The following is a 12,938-nucleotide window of genomic DNA, read 5'->3' on the forward strand; positions in this document are numbered from 1 at the left end:
CAAAGTACAACAATTTTGTAAGCTACTCTCCACAGTGAGAAGAGGGGGCCTGTGTCAAAAGATTTTTTTCATACAAAATGTTTGGATGTGTTTTTATGTGAAAGTGCCCAAAGAAGTCCTAATATGCATGTTCTTATGTTGAATGAAGTAAAGAAAAATGCACTTCTAGTAGATTTAAAGGAATAGAGAATGATGCATATGTATGATGAAATAAGAGGCTGTATTTGAGTAGGCATTGTGGAGCATTGTGGGCTGCAGCATAAGCAGAAATATCCTCTTCTGAATGACCCTGACACTGAACTAAGAAATGTTCCCCAGACCAAGACATCAATTATTTACATGAAAACTGTTGTTAGGTACTTGGGGTTATTTTGAACGCAGCACTTACTCCCTTGAACTCATACATTTATAATCTTCATATCCAATGCCTGTACAAATAAGAAATATGACTATACAGCAAAATGTCTAGGATCACTGGGTGGGGTGTCCTTAGTTAATATACTAGCTAATGTCAGGGGGAACCCTTGTGCTGAGAGAAAGTAATGAAAGTGATAGAGTGTTGCTTTTTGAGGGATACTTCCACCTCAAGAAAGAAACAGGAAAGAAAAATGCAGACCATGCATTTGCTTCATTACATGTCTATCTTATAATCTAATCCAAGAATGACTGTTGAGCAAATACAGTGACTTATATAACAATGTCAATAAAAGCTGCTCCCTGGAATATAAAGCTTAGAATGATACAATGTATAAGATTTAAATTTTATGCATCTAAATAAATGTGATTGAGAAAAATGTGACAAGACTGTCTTTGTTTAAAGTGTTTGTAGTACATTTCTGGTTTGAATCCCATTCATATTACAAGTGAAACAGGTTGGTTTGTTTCTTAATTTATTTATACAAGTTAGTCTAATTCCGATTCACTTCAATAAATCTTTTCAATCAGAATTATAACCAGACCACATCACAATATAGAAATATTGTAATACTGTGATCATGAAAGGTGATGGACACTGGCGCTGCCATCAGATGCCATGAAAGCTTCCCCTCACATTTCTGCAAGTACATCTTCGTCTTCACTGCAACACCTCTTGTCATTCAGTCATAAGAACATAAGAAGTTTACAAACGAGAGGAGGCCATTCAGCCCATAGTAGCTTATTGATCCCAGAATCTCATCAAGCAGCTTCATGAAGGATCCCAGGGTGTCGCTTCAACAACATTACTGGGGAGTTGGTTCCAGACCCTCACAATTCTCTATGTAAAAAAGTGCCTCCTATTTTCTGTTCTGAATGCCCCTTTATCTAATCTCCATTTGTGACCCTTGGTCCTTGTTTCTTTTTTCAGGTCAAAGAAGTCCCCTGGGTCGACATTGTCTATACCTTTTAGGATTTTGAATGTTTGAATCAGATCGCCGCGTAGTCTTCTTTGTTCAAGACTGAATAGATTCAATTCTTTTAGCCTGTCTGCATATGACATGCCTTTTAAACCCGGGATAATTCTCGTTGCTCTTCTTTGCACTCTTTCTAGAGCAGCAATATCCTTTTTGTAACGAGGTGACCAGAACTGAACACAATATTCTAGGTGAGGTCTTACTAATGCATTGTAAAGTTTTAACATTACTTCCCTTGATTTAAATTCAGCACTCCTCACAATATATCCGAGCATTTTGTTGGCCTTTTTTATAGCTTCCCCACATTGTCTAGAGGAAGACATTTCTGAGTCAACATAAACTCCTAGTCCTGGGCTTTTCAAGCAGACTGCTAATTAAATTAACATTTTTAATCTGTTTATTTTACCAGTATCTTTTATTACTGGCTCTGCATAGATACATGGCATGCATCATGCATTCACGTCCATATTTTAACTTTTGCAGCAGTCACTAAGGCTGCATTCGGCTGCAAATGGACTTGGTCTGGTTCGTTTTGTTTGAAACAATGTATCACTATGCTTGCTGTTCACACTTATCTGTGAACAAAGGGACCGAGTTCGTGTTTGTTTGTATGGTGTGTGAACCGGATGTTTACAATATCCTGCAAGGCATATTGAAAGATGGCAGCTATTGTTGTATTGCTCTGGTTTTTAATATAGCATTGTGACAGACAGCGAATTAATCCTAGTCAACAATCTCCCTCCCAACCTGTGAGGGCTGGAACAGTGTGCCCCAGACTGGATGGTTTGGCAGTTCATTCCAGGGTCAGTGGGAAGTCAGCCATCCAGAAAGGGGGCGGAGTCACAATACCAGAAGTCATCGCCTTAATGCTGTAGGCGATGTGTCAGTCATGGATTGGAGGATACGTGATTGCACTCGCTACCGAAGGGGGCATGACTGAGGGTATATCAGGGGATGTGGCAAAGCAATCTGTTCCTTTGTTATGGTTACGAAAAGACCTGTAAAGGAGTGCAGCAAAAATATAAGTGAGTGTTTTGTGTTGTTTTGTATGTCTACTAAACTGTTACATTTGTCATTTGTAAGGAGGCTGTGTGGTCCAGTGGTTAAAGAAAAGGGCTTGTAACCAGGAGGTCCCCGGTTCAAATCCCACCTCAGCCACTGACTCATTGTGTGACAAGCAAGTCACTTAACCTCCTTGTGCTCCGTCTTTCGGGTGAGACGTAGTTGTAAGTGACTCTGCAGCTGATGCATAGTTCACAAACCCTAGTCTCTGTAAGTCGCCTTGGATAAAGGCGTCTGCTAAATAAACAAATAATAATAATAATAATAATAATAACTAATCTGGGAGCTGTCACTAAAAGCCAGCACCCACCCCGGACCAATCTATACCATTGTTGTCACTAGTATTGTATTAATTGACCACTTGCACTAGGAGCACTCACTGTTGGACTTGTTATTGTGTGTGTGTGTAATTATTGTTATTATTTCAGGACTGAACCCCGTGGTTTACCTGCGCTATACACATCGTTGTGTACAGCCAGATATTATTATTGAAGAGTTGCGAGCACGCAACCCAGCCAAATAAGAAAGCTGCTTTTTCACCGTGGACTGTCTTGTGTCTGTTATTCCTGAGCACTGCATCACCTCTACACCTGCGCACTGCAAACCACTTTGCCTCAAGCATGTTTTAGATTATTACATATTGCTGTAGAAGAAAGCCCTGGGGGAGCACTTTGCTAATTTAATTCAAACATGTACTGAATGCCTACAGTAAGAGAATAATGCAGTTTATGCAATTCTGCACGGTTCTCCTAATGTCTGCATTAAACAAAGTAATTTAAGAAAAGATTTTTTACTATTTTACTATTTTGTCCAATTCAGCTTGTATTTTGGGTGTCTGACCAAATTTCTGTCAGACCTTCAGTTTCACCCACTGTCCAGATTTCCACAAAAAAACTGGGACGTTCATTTTTTCATTAACACCGTATAATAATGACATTAAAAAATTAGAAATTAAACATGGGGTGAATTTATTGCAGATCATAACAATTCATTATTTTCTTTTGTCATCTAGTGAACACATGTTAAATGTACAAAAAGCCAGATTTAATAAATAGATCAGCTATTACCATTTAAACATATGCACGTAATCAAAATGATTAAACAAATACAGTAGAGTCAATGATCCGATCTTTGATCAACCGTACTGTCTAATCAACCGAACGCACCTGTAATTACGTGATGAATTACACGTAGTGTATTACGCACACAGTTTCTGCTGTTAAAAAGGCTATGAGATTTAGCTGCCAAAAAAAATGAACCAGCAGACTGAAGCAAATTAAAGTTACAGAATTATTCTGACACCAAAACCTTAGATGGAGCATTGTGTGCTTTAAATTGTTGCAGTTAAGCAAATTAAAACAGTCACCTCATTTTTGATTGTAAACTTTCTCATGTTCTTATGTTCTATTTCGTCAGTAAGGGCTGGAGATCCTGTCTATGTTATTGAGCAGCTAAGAACTTATTAATTTCAATTGCACGTTATTACAATGCCTTAACAGCAAGTATCAAAGTATAGAAGCATTTTACTGAATTTTTGAAGTTTAATGATTCCTAAAGTTCTGTAATGTGTCAAAGTTGTGCTGAATTGTATTCTTTGATGATTTTCAAAGTTTGGTATATGGGCATTTAATTACGATATTTCACTACCTTAACTGTAGGTGTTAAAGTTTTACTGAATTGCATTGATGTAATGATTTGTAAAGCTTTGTAATTGTGTATGCTTAATGTGTTGGAGTAGGTTATTATTATTATTTTTTTATTTTAGCAGACGCCTTACAGAGACTAGGGTGTGTGAACTATGCATCAGCTGCAGAGTCACTTACAATTACGTCTCACCCGAAAGACGGAGCCCAAGGAGGTTAAGTGACTTGCTCAGGGTCACACAATGAGTCAGTGGCTGAGGTGGGATTTGAACTGGGGACCTCCTAGTTAAAGCCCTTTTCTTTAACCACTGGACCACACAGTGTGTACTAAGTACTTGTGTATGTTAACTTTATTTTATGTATTATTTAAGGTACAGTAATTGTTCTTAATACCTGTTCGATTATCCATACAAATCGATTATGCAAACTAGCATCAGTCCCAGTTAGTTTGGCTAATTTGCTCCCTACTGTAATCCATATCATTGTTTATTTTATTTTTGAATGGCACTAACGCAACCTAATACATTACTCTGCTATTAACTTGTAGAGCACACTGATGCAGTTTGGTACTTAATAATAATACAAATAAATACAATAGTAAAACCGGGATAAGACAAATAAGACTGAAACTGTGACAATCCTAGTTTTCATGGGATGTCTGGTAAATAACCCTAGTTCCCAAAGACATTTTTGTTTTTTGCTCTACTTATTTCCTCAGAATACAAACCAAACTATGAGCAAAGTGTTTACTTCCGAGTCAGGTTACTTTGTATAGTTTGTTTCTTATGTGCAAAAGGACCGAGTCCAGCAGTTGTTCACATTGATGTTTAGCAAGCAAACCAAACCCTCTAAACGGATCCAGTGTGAGCACAGCCTAAGAAAGCAATAAGGCCAGTACAAAAAATGACTACCAGCACCCTCAGTAATCATTTTCAAACTGGCATCATTAAAGAAATTTCACATTGCTCTGGCTTTCTCTGAACCTATACAATGTTAAAAGTTAAAATGTGCTGGTGGCATTATTAAACATATTGATTTGAATTTGGATAACACGTACTATGTTTCCATCTGCCACTGGGACTGACTGAAAGCAAATACTTGAAAGTGTGTAGATGTTGGAAAGGAAGAAAGTCTTCACAACAAGGATCACAAAAAGTCACTATTCATACAGCTATGGCCTAAAGTTTTTCATTAAATATATGGAAAACCACAAAGCAGTATGTAATTCAATATGTTAACGGAACATTCTTCAGCAGGTTTCATTCAACTTTATGAAGCAAAATTATTTAATTCTATAGAGGGGGGTGCAAAACCTTTGGTCACAGCTGTGCAAATTGCCAGTTTTATTTTTAAGGTGAAAATGTATTCCTTACAATATGATGAAACTAAAATTTGTAAAAGCACCTTTAAATCCAAACAATACAAATCGGTAAGGCTTGAGGAGTAACCTGTACAATGAAGGATACACTTTGGTAAAAGCACAGTAAACATGGTAAACTGTAAACCTGGAGGTCCTGCATTGGGTCTTAGTTTTCATGGCTTATTCATGTGTGTTGCATCTGGACATTAACAAGTGCATGGTATACTCCCTGTTTGGAGAGAAGCTGTTGGTGTGTTCCCAGCTCCACCACCTGGCCGTTCTGAAACACTGCGATCTTGTCAGCATTCTGGATGGTGGACAGCCGATGTGCTACAACGATACAAGTGCGGCCTTCTCTAGCATTGTCCAGGGCCTCTTGCACAATCTGTTTGGGAATAATTGGAAGAAATTAGACACCATCAAACTCATTATGATGTACTTTTCTTAGTAAATAATAAAGCAGTACATTACAGTTTTACAAAACATTACCGTTCATCTTCCATACCTTTTCGCTTTCTGTGTCCAGTGCTGATGTAGCTTCATCCAAGAGCAGGATTTTGGGATTTCGGACGAGCGCCCGGGCGATTGCCACACGCTGCTTCTGTCCACCAGAGAGCTGAGTCCCTTTGTCACCAGCTTGGGTGTTGTATTTCTGAAAACAGAGCCATTGATTCACTTTCGTTTTAACTATATATGAAATACAGTCATCAAAAACTCTCAAATTACGTTTCAGTTGTCACTCTTCTTGTAAACAAGACCTTCGTAAGAACAGTTCATATTTGCTGCATGAAAAGCTGAGCTACCAAAGTGAATTCTGTGTAAAGAAAAAATAACGGTGTATCTAAGACAGCGGTCTTATACCAGTAATAATGTCTTGGAATCTTATGTTGGAATAGAACTCTCATAACAAAAACTAAAAGTCTTGGATCAATCCATACACTACTGTTTAAATATTCAGCTGGGTGTTCACATTTTTCACCCACTAGATTGTGCTAGCAGTCTTGATTTGTCTTAAAACAATGCTACAGTTAGGTTACAGAAAGGAATCTGTTAGTGTTCATAGAATAGCAATCATTACTTTTGCACTCACATTATCTCAAACTCAATCACTCAAAATCAGATCTCCTTTTCTCCCCCCCCCCATTAATAACAAACTACAAGATGCACTGGGCTGCAGGACAGCTGCTGCTCAACAATCAGGGATAATGCTCAGCACGTGCAGCTTGTTATCTGTGTGAATAGATAAGGCAGTCTCTGGCCTCATTATGGTCCAGGAGTTTGAGGAGTGAGACCTGTGAGTATTGTGTTTTGGTGAAATATGGCGTAATTATATATATATATATATTTTTTTTTTAATATTTATTTAGCTCAAAGAGCCAGCTGCCCAACGTTTCGATATGTTGTCAATGGAATAGGCTTTTAAGATCAAAGTGACTTTATCTTATTTATTTATATGGGTCAGCCTGACAGAGTTTTCAAGAGATTGAAAGTACAATATAATACTATATGAATGTGTAAAGGCCTCTACACATTGGATGCGATGCAACAAGCGAATGTGTAGTACGACACACCACAACAAAAAAAAAAAAAACCTGTATTTTTTATACGAGCCGTTCACACTGCCTGTGATGCGACGGGCTACATTGAAGTGACACTAATGCGATGCGAAAAAAAATAGGATTGGTGTCTGTTTTTGTGATTTTGAAGCATGGCAGATAGGGAACTATCAAATGAGGAACAGATTCCCTTGTACGCCCTCAGTAAATAATGGCGGAAGAAAAGATTATTCTTACAGTATCAAAATACAGCTGTACATACAATAAAGGACACAAAAATTATAAAGATACCGCAATGAGGTAGAACATCTCGCAGTCCATTTCCAGGGAACTGAATATAGCTGGTGTGTATGATTCGATTACCTTTACTGAAATAAGTATTCTGAAAAAGTATTATGTATTCTACCTTTTTATTAACTGTATATCACGCGAGCCTGTCACCACTGGTATGAAAGGTAGTGGCTCACCAAAAGTCCCATTTTATCACAGGACAAATCGCATCGCGTCCGGTGTGTAGAGGCCTTAACAGATACACTATAATACCCATGCCCAGTCAGCTGGAGCTGTGTCCGTTTTGTACTTACATCAGGTAGACTTTCAATGAAGGAGTGAATGTTGGCTGCCTTAGCTGCTGCCACAATCTCCTCCTGGGTCACCTTCCTGCTATTATCACCATATGCGATGTTCTCTGCGATGCTGCAGTCGAACAGCACAGGCTCCTGGGATACGATACCCATCTGAGCCCTGAGCCACTGGATATTAAGCTCCTTCATATTGCGCTTGTCCAGCATCTGAAAACAGAAGCCAATACCATTACAATACTTCCACTCCCATTGGTCATTTTATAGCTACAGTGCCTTGCATAAGTATTCACCCCCCTTGGACTTTTCCACATTTTGTAGTGTTACAACCTGGAATTAAAATGGATTTAATTGGGATTTTTACCATTTGATTTACACAACATACACTTTGAAGGTGCAAAATATTTTTTTATTGTGACACAAAAGTTAATTAAACAAAAAAAAAGACATTTGTTGGTTGCATAAGTATTCACCCCCTTGAGTCAATACTTGGTAGAAGCACCTTTGGCAGCAATTACAGCTGTGAGTCTTTTTGGGTAAGTCTCTACCAGCTTTGCACATCTGGATCCTGCAATTTTTGCCCATTCTTCTTGGTGAACAGCAATTTTCAAGTCTTGCCACAGATTCTCAGTCAGATTGAGGTCTGGGCTTTGACTGGGCCATTCTAAGACATTCAGGTTATTGTTTTTAAACCACTCCAGTGTAGCTTTGGCTGTGTGTTTAGGGTCATTGTCCTGCTGGAAGGTGAACCTCCCCCCAGTCCCAGGTCTCTTGCAGCCTGAAACAGGTTTTCCTCTAGAATTTCCCTGTATTTGGCTCCATTCATCTTGCCCTCAATCCTGACCAGTTTCCCAGTCTCTGCCGATGAAAAGCATCCCCATAACATGACGCTGCCACCACCATGCTTCACCGTGGGGATGATGTTCTCAGGGTGATGAGCAGTGTTGGCTTTGCGCCACACATAGCGTTTTGCGCTAAGGCCAAAAAGTTTGATTTTGGTCTAATCAGACCAGAGAACCTTTTTCCACATGTTTGCTGTGTCTCCCACATGCCTTTGGCAAAATCCAAACGGAATTTGATATGGGTTTTTTTCAGCAAAGGCTTTCTTCTCGCCACTCTTCCATAAAGCCCAGCTTTGTGAAGCATCCGGGTTATAGTTGTCCCATGGAAGGTTTCTCCCATCTCAGCTGTGGATCTCTCCAGCTCCTTCAGAGTTACCATTGGCCTCTTGGTTGCTTCTCTGACTAATGCCCTCCTTACCTGGTCACTGAGTTTTGGTGGACGGCCTTCTCTAGGCAGAATTGCGGTTGTGCCATATTCTTTCCATTTTTTAATAATGGATTTAACGGTGCTCCGGGGGATGTTCAAAGTTTGGGATATTTTTTTATAATCCAACCCTGATTGGTGCTTCTCCAGAACTTTATCCCGGACTTGTTTTGATAGCTCTTTGGTCTTCATGATGCTGTTTGTTTAGATATGCTCTCTAACAAACTCTGGGGCCTTCCAGAAACAGGTGTATTTAATCTGAGATCATGTGACACTTTAATTGCACACAGGTGGACTCCATTCAACTAATAATGTGACTTCTGAAGGCAATTGGTTGCACCAGAGCTTATTTAGGGGTGTCACAGCAAAGGGGGTGAATACTTATGCAATCAAGACTTTTCAGTTTTTTATTTATAATTTTGAAAAATATGTAGATTGGTTTCCCCACTTCAACATTATGGACTATTTTGTGTAGATTAGTGACAAAAAATCCTAATTAAATCAATTTTAATTCCAGGTTGTAACACTACAAAATGTGGAAAAGTCCAAGGGGGGTGAATACTTATGCAAGGCACTGTAAATCTACAAGTCCATCTAGTGTACTTGGAGACAACAGTTTCCCTCGCTAGAATACATTTAAAAACAAAAACACACAATGCACCCTGTAGATATGGCTTTTTTAATATCTGATCACATCTCTGTCTGGTGATAACTGCTGCATACCCACCTTACATGACACAAAACATCTTATTCAGTCAGGTGACTGCAATATAAAATCAAGCCAACCTCAACTGCTGAACCAGAAGTGCCTCCCAGTAATGTATAAGAAAACAGCATTGTCCTGAAACAGCCCATTTCACAGCCTAGTTTTTTTTACACTTGCAAAGCTCTCGTTTAACATTAACATGTCATTGTTCATTTACTGATTTTATGTAGCTATCACTGACAACTTTGCACAGCTAGGACGTGGACCTATGCTACCCTGACTGTATGACTCACACTGCACACCACACAGCTGTGTTTCTACCAGGTGAGCCACTTGGTGCGTTGACTTTTGTCGGGTACAAAAAATGAATGTAAATGGAGAAGCTTACCACTTTGCCGTTCAGTGGATCATAGAACCTTTCCAGCAGCTGTATGGTGGTGCTCTTCCCACAGCCGCTGCTACCCACCAGTGCCAAAGTCTGTCCCTTCTTCACATTTAAACTGAGCCCTTGCAATATCTGCACGTCGGGGCGGGAAGGGTAGTTGAACACCACATCTTCAAACTTGATGTTGCCATCAACTTGTTTCTAGTAAGATAATAAGGGAAATGGTTTTGTGAAAATAAATTATAAAATAATTTTAGAACACACAATACTTTGACTGCCTTTGAATACTTAAAGACACCCACAGAACAAGTGCCAGTGTGAAGGAAACACCACATCTTCAAACTTGATGTTGCCATCAACTTGTTTCTAGTAAGATAATAAGGGAAATGGTTTTGTGAAAATAAATTATAAAATAATTTTAGAACACACAATACTTTGACTGCCTTTGAATACTTAAAGACACCCACAGAACATGTGCCAGTGTGAAGGAAACACTCAGAACAGTCAATGAGAACTTTAAAAGACTAGCAGCTCAGTACCAAAGCGCAGCACTGCAGAAGCGGTGGATTTAGTGGGTTATATTAAAAGGAACACAATCAATGTGTCCCATCTGCTCTGCTCCTGTTGGAGTACCCCCCGTACTGTACAATATAATCAACAAACCTAAAGTTATGACTGACACTTAAAATAAATAGTTACCATCTGAAACAGTTCATGAGATATATGGCCCTATTCACAAAAGCGTTTCAAGAAATGTTTTGTAAATGTTTTGCGTTTTCATCTGTTTTAGAGTAGTCTATTCTCAGTTTCAGGGTAAAGAACTGTTTAACCTGAAAAGCATGTTTGACAGTGGCAGTACTTCAAAACGTACTGTATTTACAAGGTTTGTTTGTTTTTATTATTATTATTTCAATTGTGATGCTTTAGTGCATTCCAGACATATTTTGTAATCATTGTAATATGTGACCCAAAATTGTGGCTGATAAATATGCAAACATACCAGCTGGTCTCCCTCTTCAGAGTCATTGTCTATGGCTGGGACTCTGTTTAACAGCATAAACAAGTGGGATGCAGATACTATGGCCTTGGCATAGTTGGGACCGAAGGAAGTGGCCTCTCCTATTGCAAGAGCTCCAAACACAAGGGCTGAAATTACACTGGAATTGAAACCAGGTATATGTTATAGTATGATACATTATTATTATTATTATTATTATTATTATTATTATTATTATTATTATTATTATTATTGGCCAAAAGTGTGACATTTTGAAATCTTACATGAAATCCTGTGCTACTATTATGGCTTCCCGTAAACTTTTGAGATATAATTTTATAGTTTATTTGATTACATGATGTTAAATAAAATATCTAAATTTTTTTCTCAATCTACGTGATGCAAAACTTTTGGCCATAGCTGTACATCGATAATTTCAAAACAAAAGGTAAAAGTACACTTAAGAAAGCACCAGCTGGAACGCTTTTGTACTTGAGCTTCATTCATACTATGTAGAATAACATGTTGTTACAAATGTTAATGCAGTCTACAGTAGTTTCATAAGATGATGGCAAGTTGTTCTAAATATATTAACTTTAGAAACTCAACCAATCAGTGGCTTGATAAGTAGGCTAATAATACATAGGGTTGCCAACAGCAATAATCCATAACTTCAAGACTGAATCATAAAAAATGCATCTGTGTAGTATTACATTTATCATATTTGACTTTTAATCTAATGAGAGGCACAGTGTGATGCCCTTTGTCTACTGGGACCTGGTGCACTAGGCTAGACTATACTGCTACTCTTAGCTTTACCATTGATATCACATTGAAACATACAGCCATAGATACTTACAGAAACACGTCTTCAAAATTCATAATATTTTTTGTAATCAGGTAGGCGCCAAAACGGAAGCAGCCAGCATATGCAAAGTATACGATTGCCTGGGAAAAGGCAAAAGTCAGGCCATAGCCATGAGCCTTTTTCTGTGAATTTCTGAAATAAAAAGAAGACTTAATTAAAGCCAGGACTGCTTTCATTAAAAGTGTCAATAAGCAATTTCATCAACTGCCAAAGTCTTTTTTTATTATTATAAATCATACATAAGAAATCAACCAGTTAAAACTTCAGTACTTATCCCGTCTAAAGAGGTCCTCCTTTGCAGACAACACAATTCTAAGATAAATGTTAAAGAACATCACTTTATGTCACTAGTAGTCCCTAGTACATTTCTGTGTTTGTGCTTTATTTTAAGTTACTATTTCATGTTTAGAGTATCTCTTTAAAAGAGACACCATTTCACAAAGTATGATCAGCCAGAACCACTCAGCTTCCATTTGCATTTCTCTCTCCAAACTGCACATGATGACATCTCTTATACAACAAGTATGTGTGTAACAAATATCCCCCGCCACGGCTGTGAATTCCAAATTAGAGCTTAAATCAGTTGGATGATATAGATCAACAGAATTTACAGAATAGTACAGAAAGAGAAACAGCAATTAAATGTTTAATCAAAATTTGATACATGATTCTCCAAATATGCAATAATTATTGAGGTTCTCTAGACGTATGGAAAAAAGTGTGAAGTGTGACATACGTAAGTACTATATCCCCTTCACATTTCATCCTCAGCTGCGGGAGACACCCAATATACATAACAATGAAAAAATGAAAATGGCCAGATTTCATACAATTATGACATGCAAATTGGTTGAAATCAAGATTTTTTTTTTTTTTTTTTTAATTTAGTCATTGCCAATTTTTTACCCCGGTTTTTCTCCCCAATTTAGCATGCCCAATTATTATCTGTATCCCCGGCTCACCGCTCGCAACCCCCCTGCCGACTCGGGAAATGGAGGCTGGAACACGCGTCCTCCGAAACGTGCTCCTGCCAAGCTGTCATTTTTCGCACTGCAGATCCACAGCAATGCCACCAGACCTATAGTGCCGGAAGACAACAAAGATCTGGCGGCTCCACTGCAGA

General features: G+C 38.4%; 1 protein-coding gene across 3 annotated transcripts in view; it reads right to left on the reverse strand.

Moving 5' to 3' along the window:
* Positions 1–3,397: 3,397 nt before the first annotated feature.
* LOC117394709 (ATP-dependent translocase ABCB1-like) overlaps positions 3,398–12,938 on the reverse strand; it is a 43,437-nt gene continuing 33,896 nt past the window's right edge. For all 3 annotated transcript variants that reach the window (XM_033993193.3, XM_059012573.1, XM_059012574.1), the window contains 6 exons: positions 11,807–11,947; positions 10,951–11,107; positions 9,954–10,151; positions 7,597–7,803; positions 5,962–6,108; positions 3,398–5,841 (listed from right to left, as the gene is read on the reverse strand). In XM_033993193.3, coding sequence (XP_033849084.3) covers positions 5,641–5,841; positions 5,962–6,108; positions 7,597–7,803; positions 9,954–10,151; positions 10,951–11,107; positions 11,807–11,947 — 1,051 coding nt within the window. In that variant the 3' untranslated portion in view covers positions 3,398–5,640. The remainder of the gene's footprint in view (positions 5,842–5,961; positions 6,109–7,596; positions 7,804–9,953; positions 10,152–10,950; positions 11,108–11,806; positions 11,948–12,938) is intronic.

This window comes from Acipenser ruthenus, chromosome 3 (assembly GCF_902713425.1).
Source record: "Acipenser ruthenus chromosome 3, fAciRut3.2 maternal haplotype, whole genome shotgun sequence".
In the NCBI taxonomy this organism is placed as follows: domain Eukaryota; kingdom Metazoa; phylum Chordata; class Actinopteri; order Acipenseriformes; family Acipenseridae; genus Acipenser; species Acipenser ruthenus.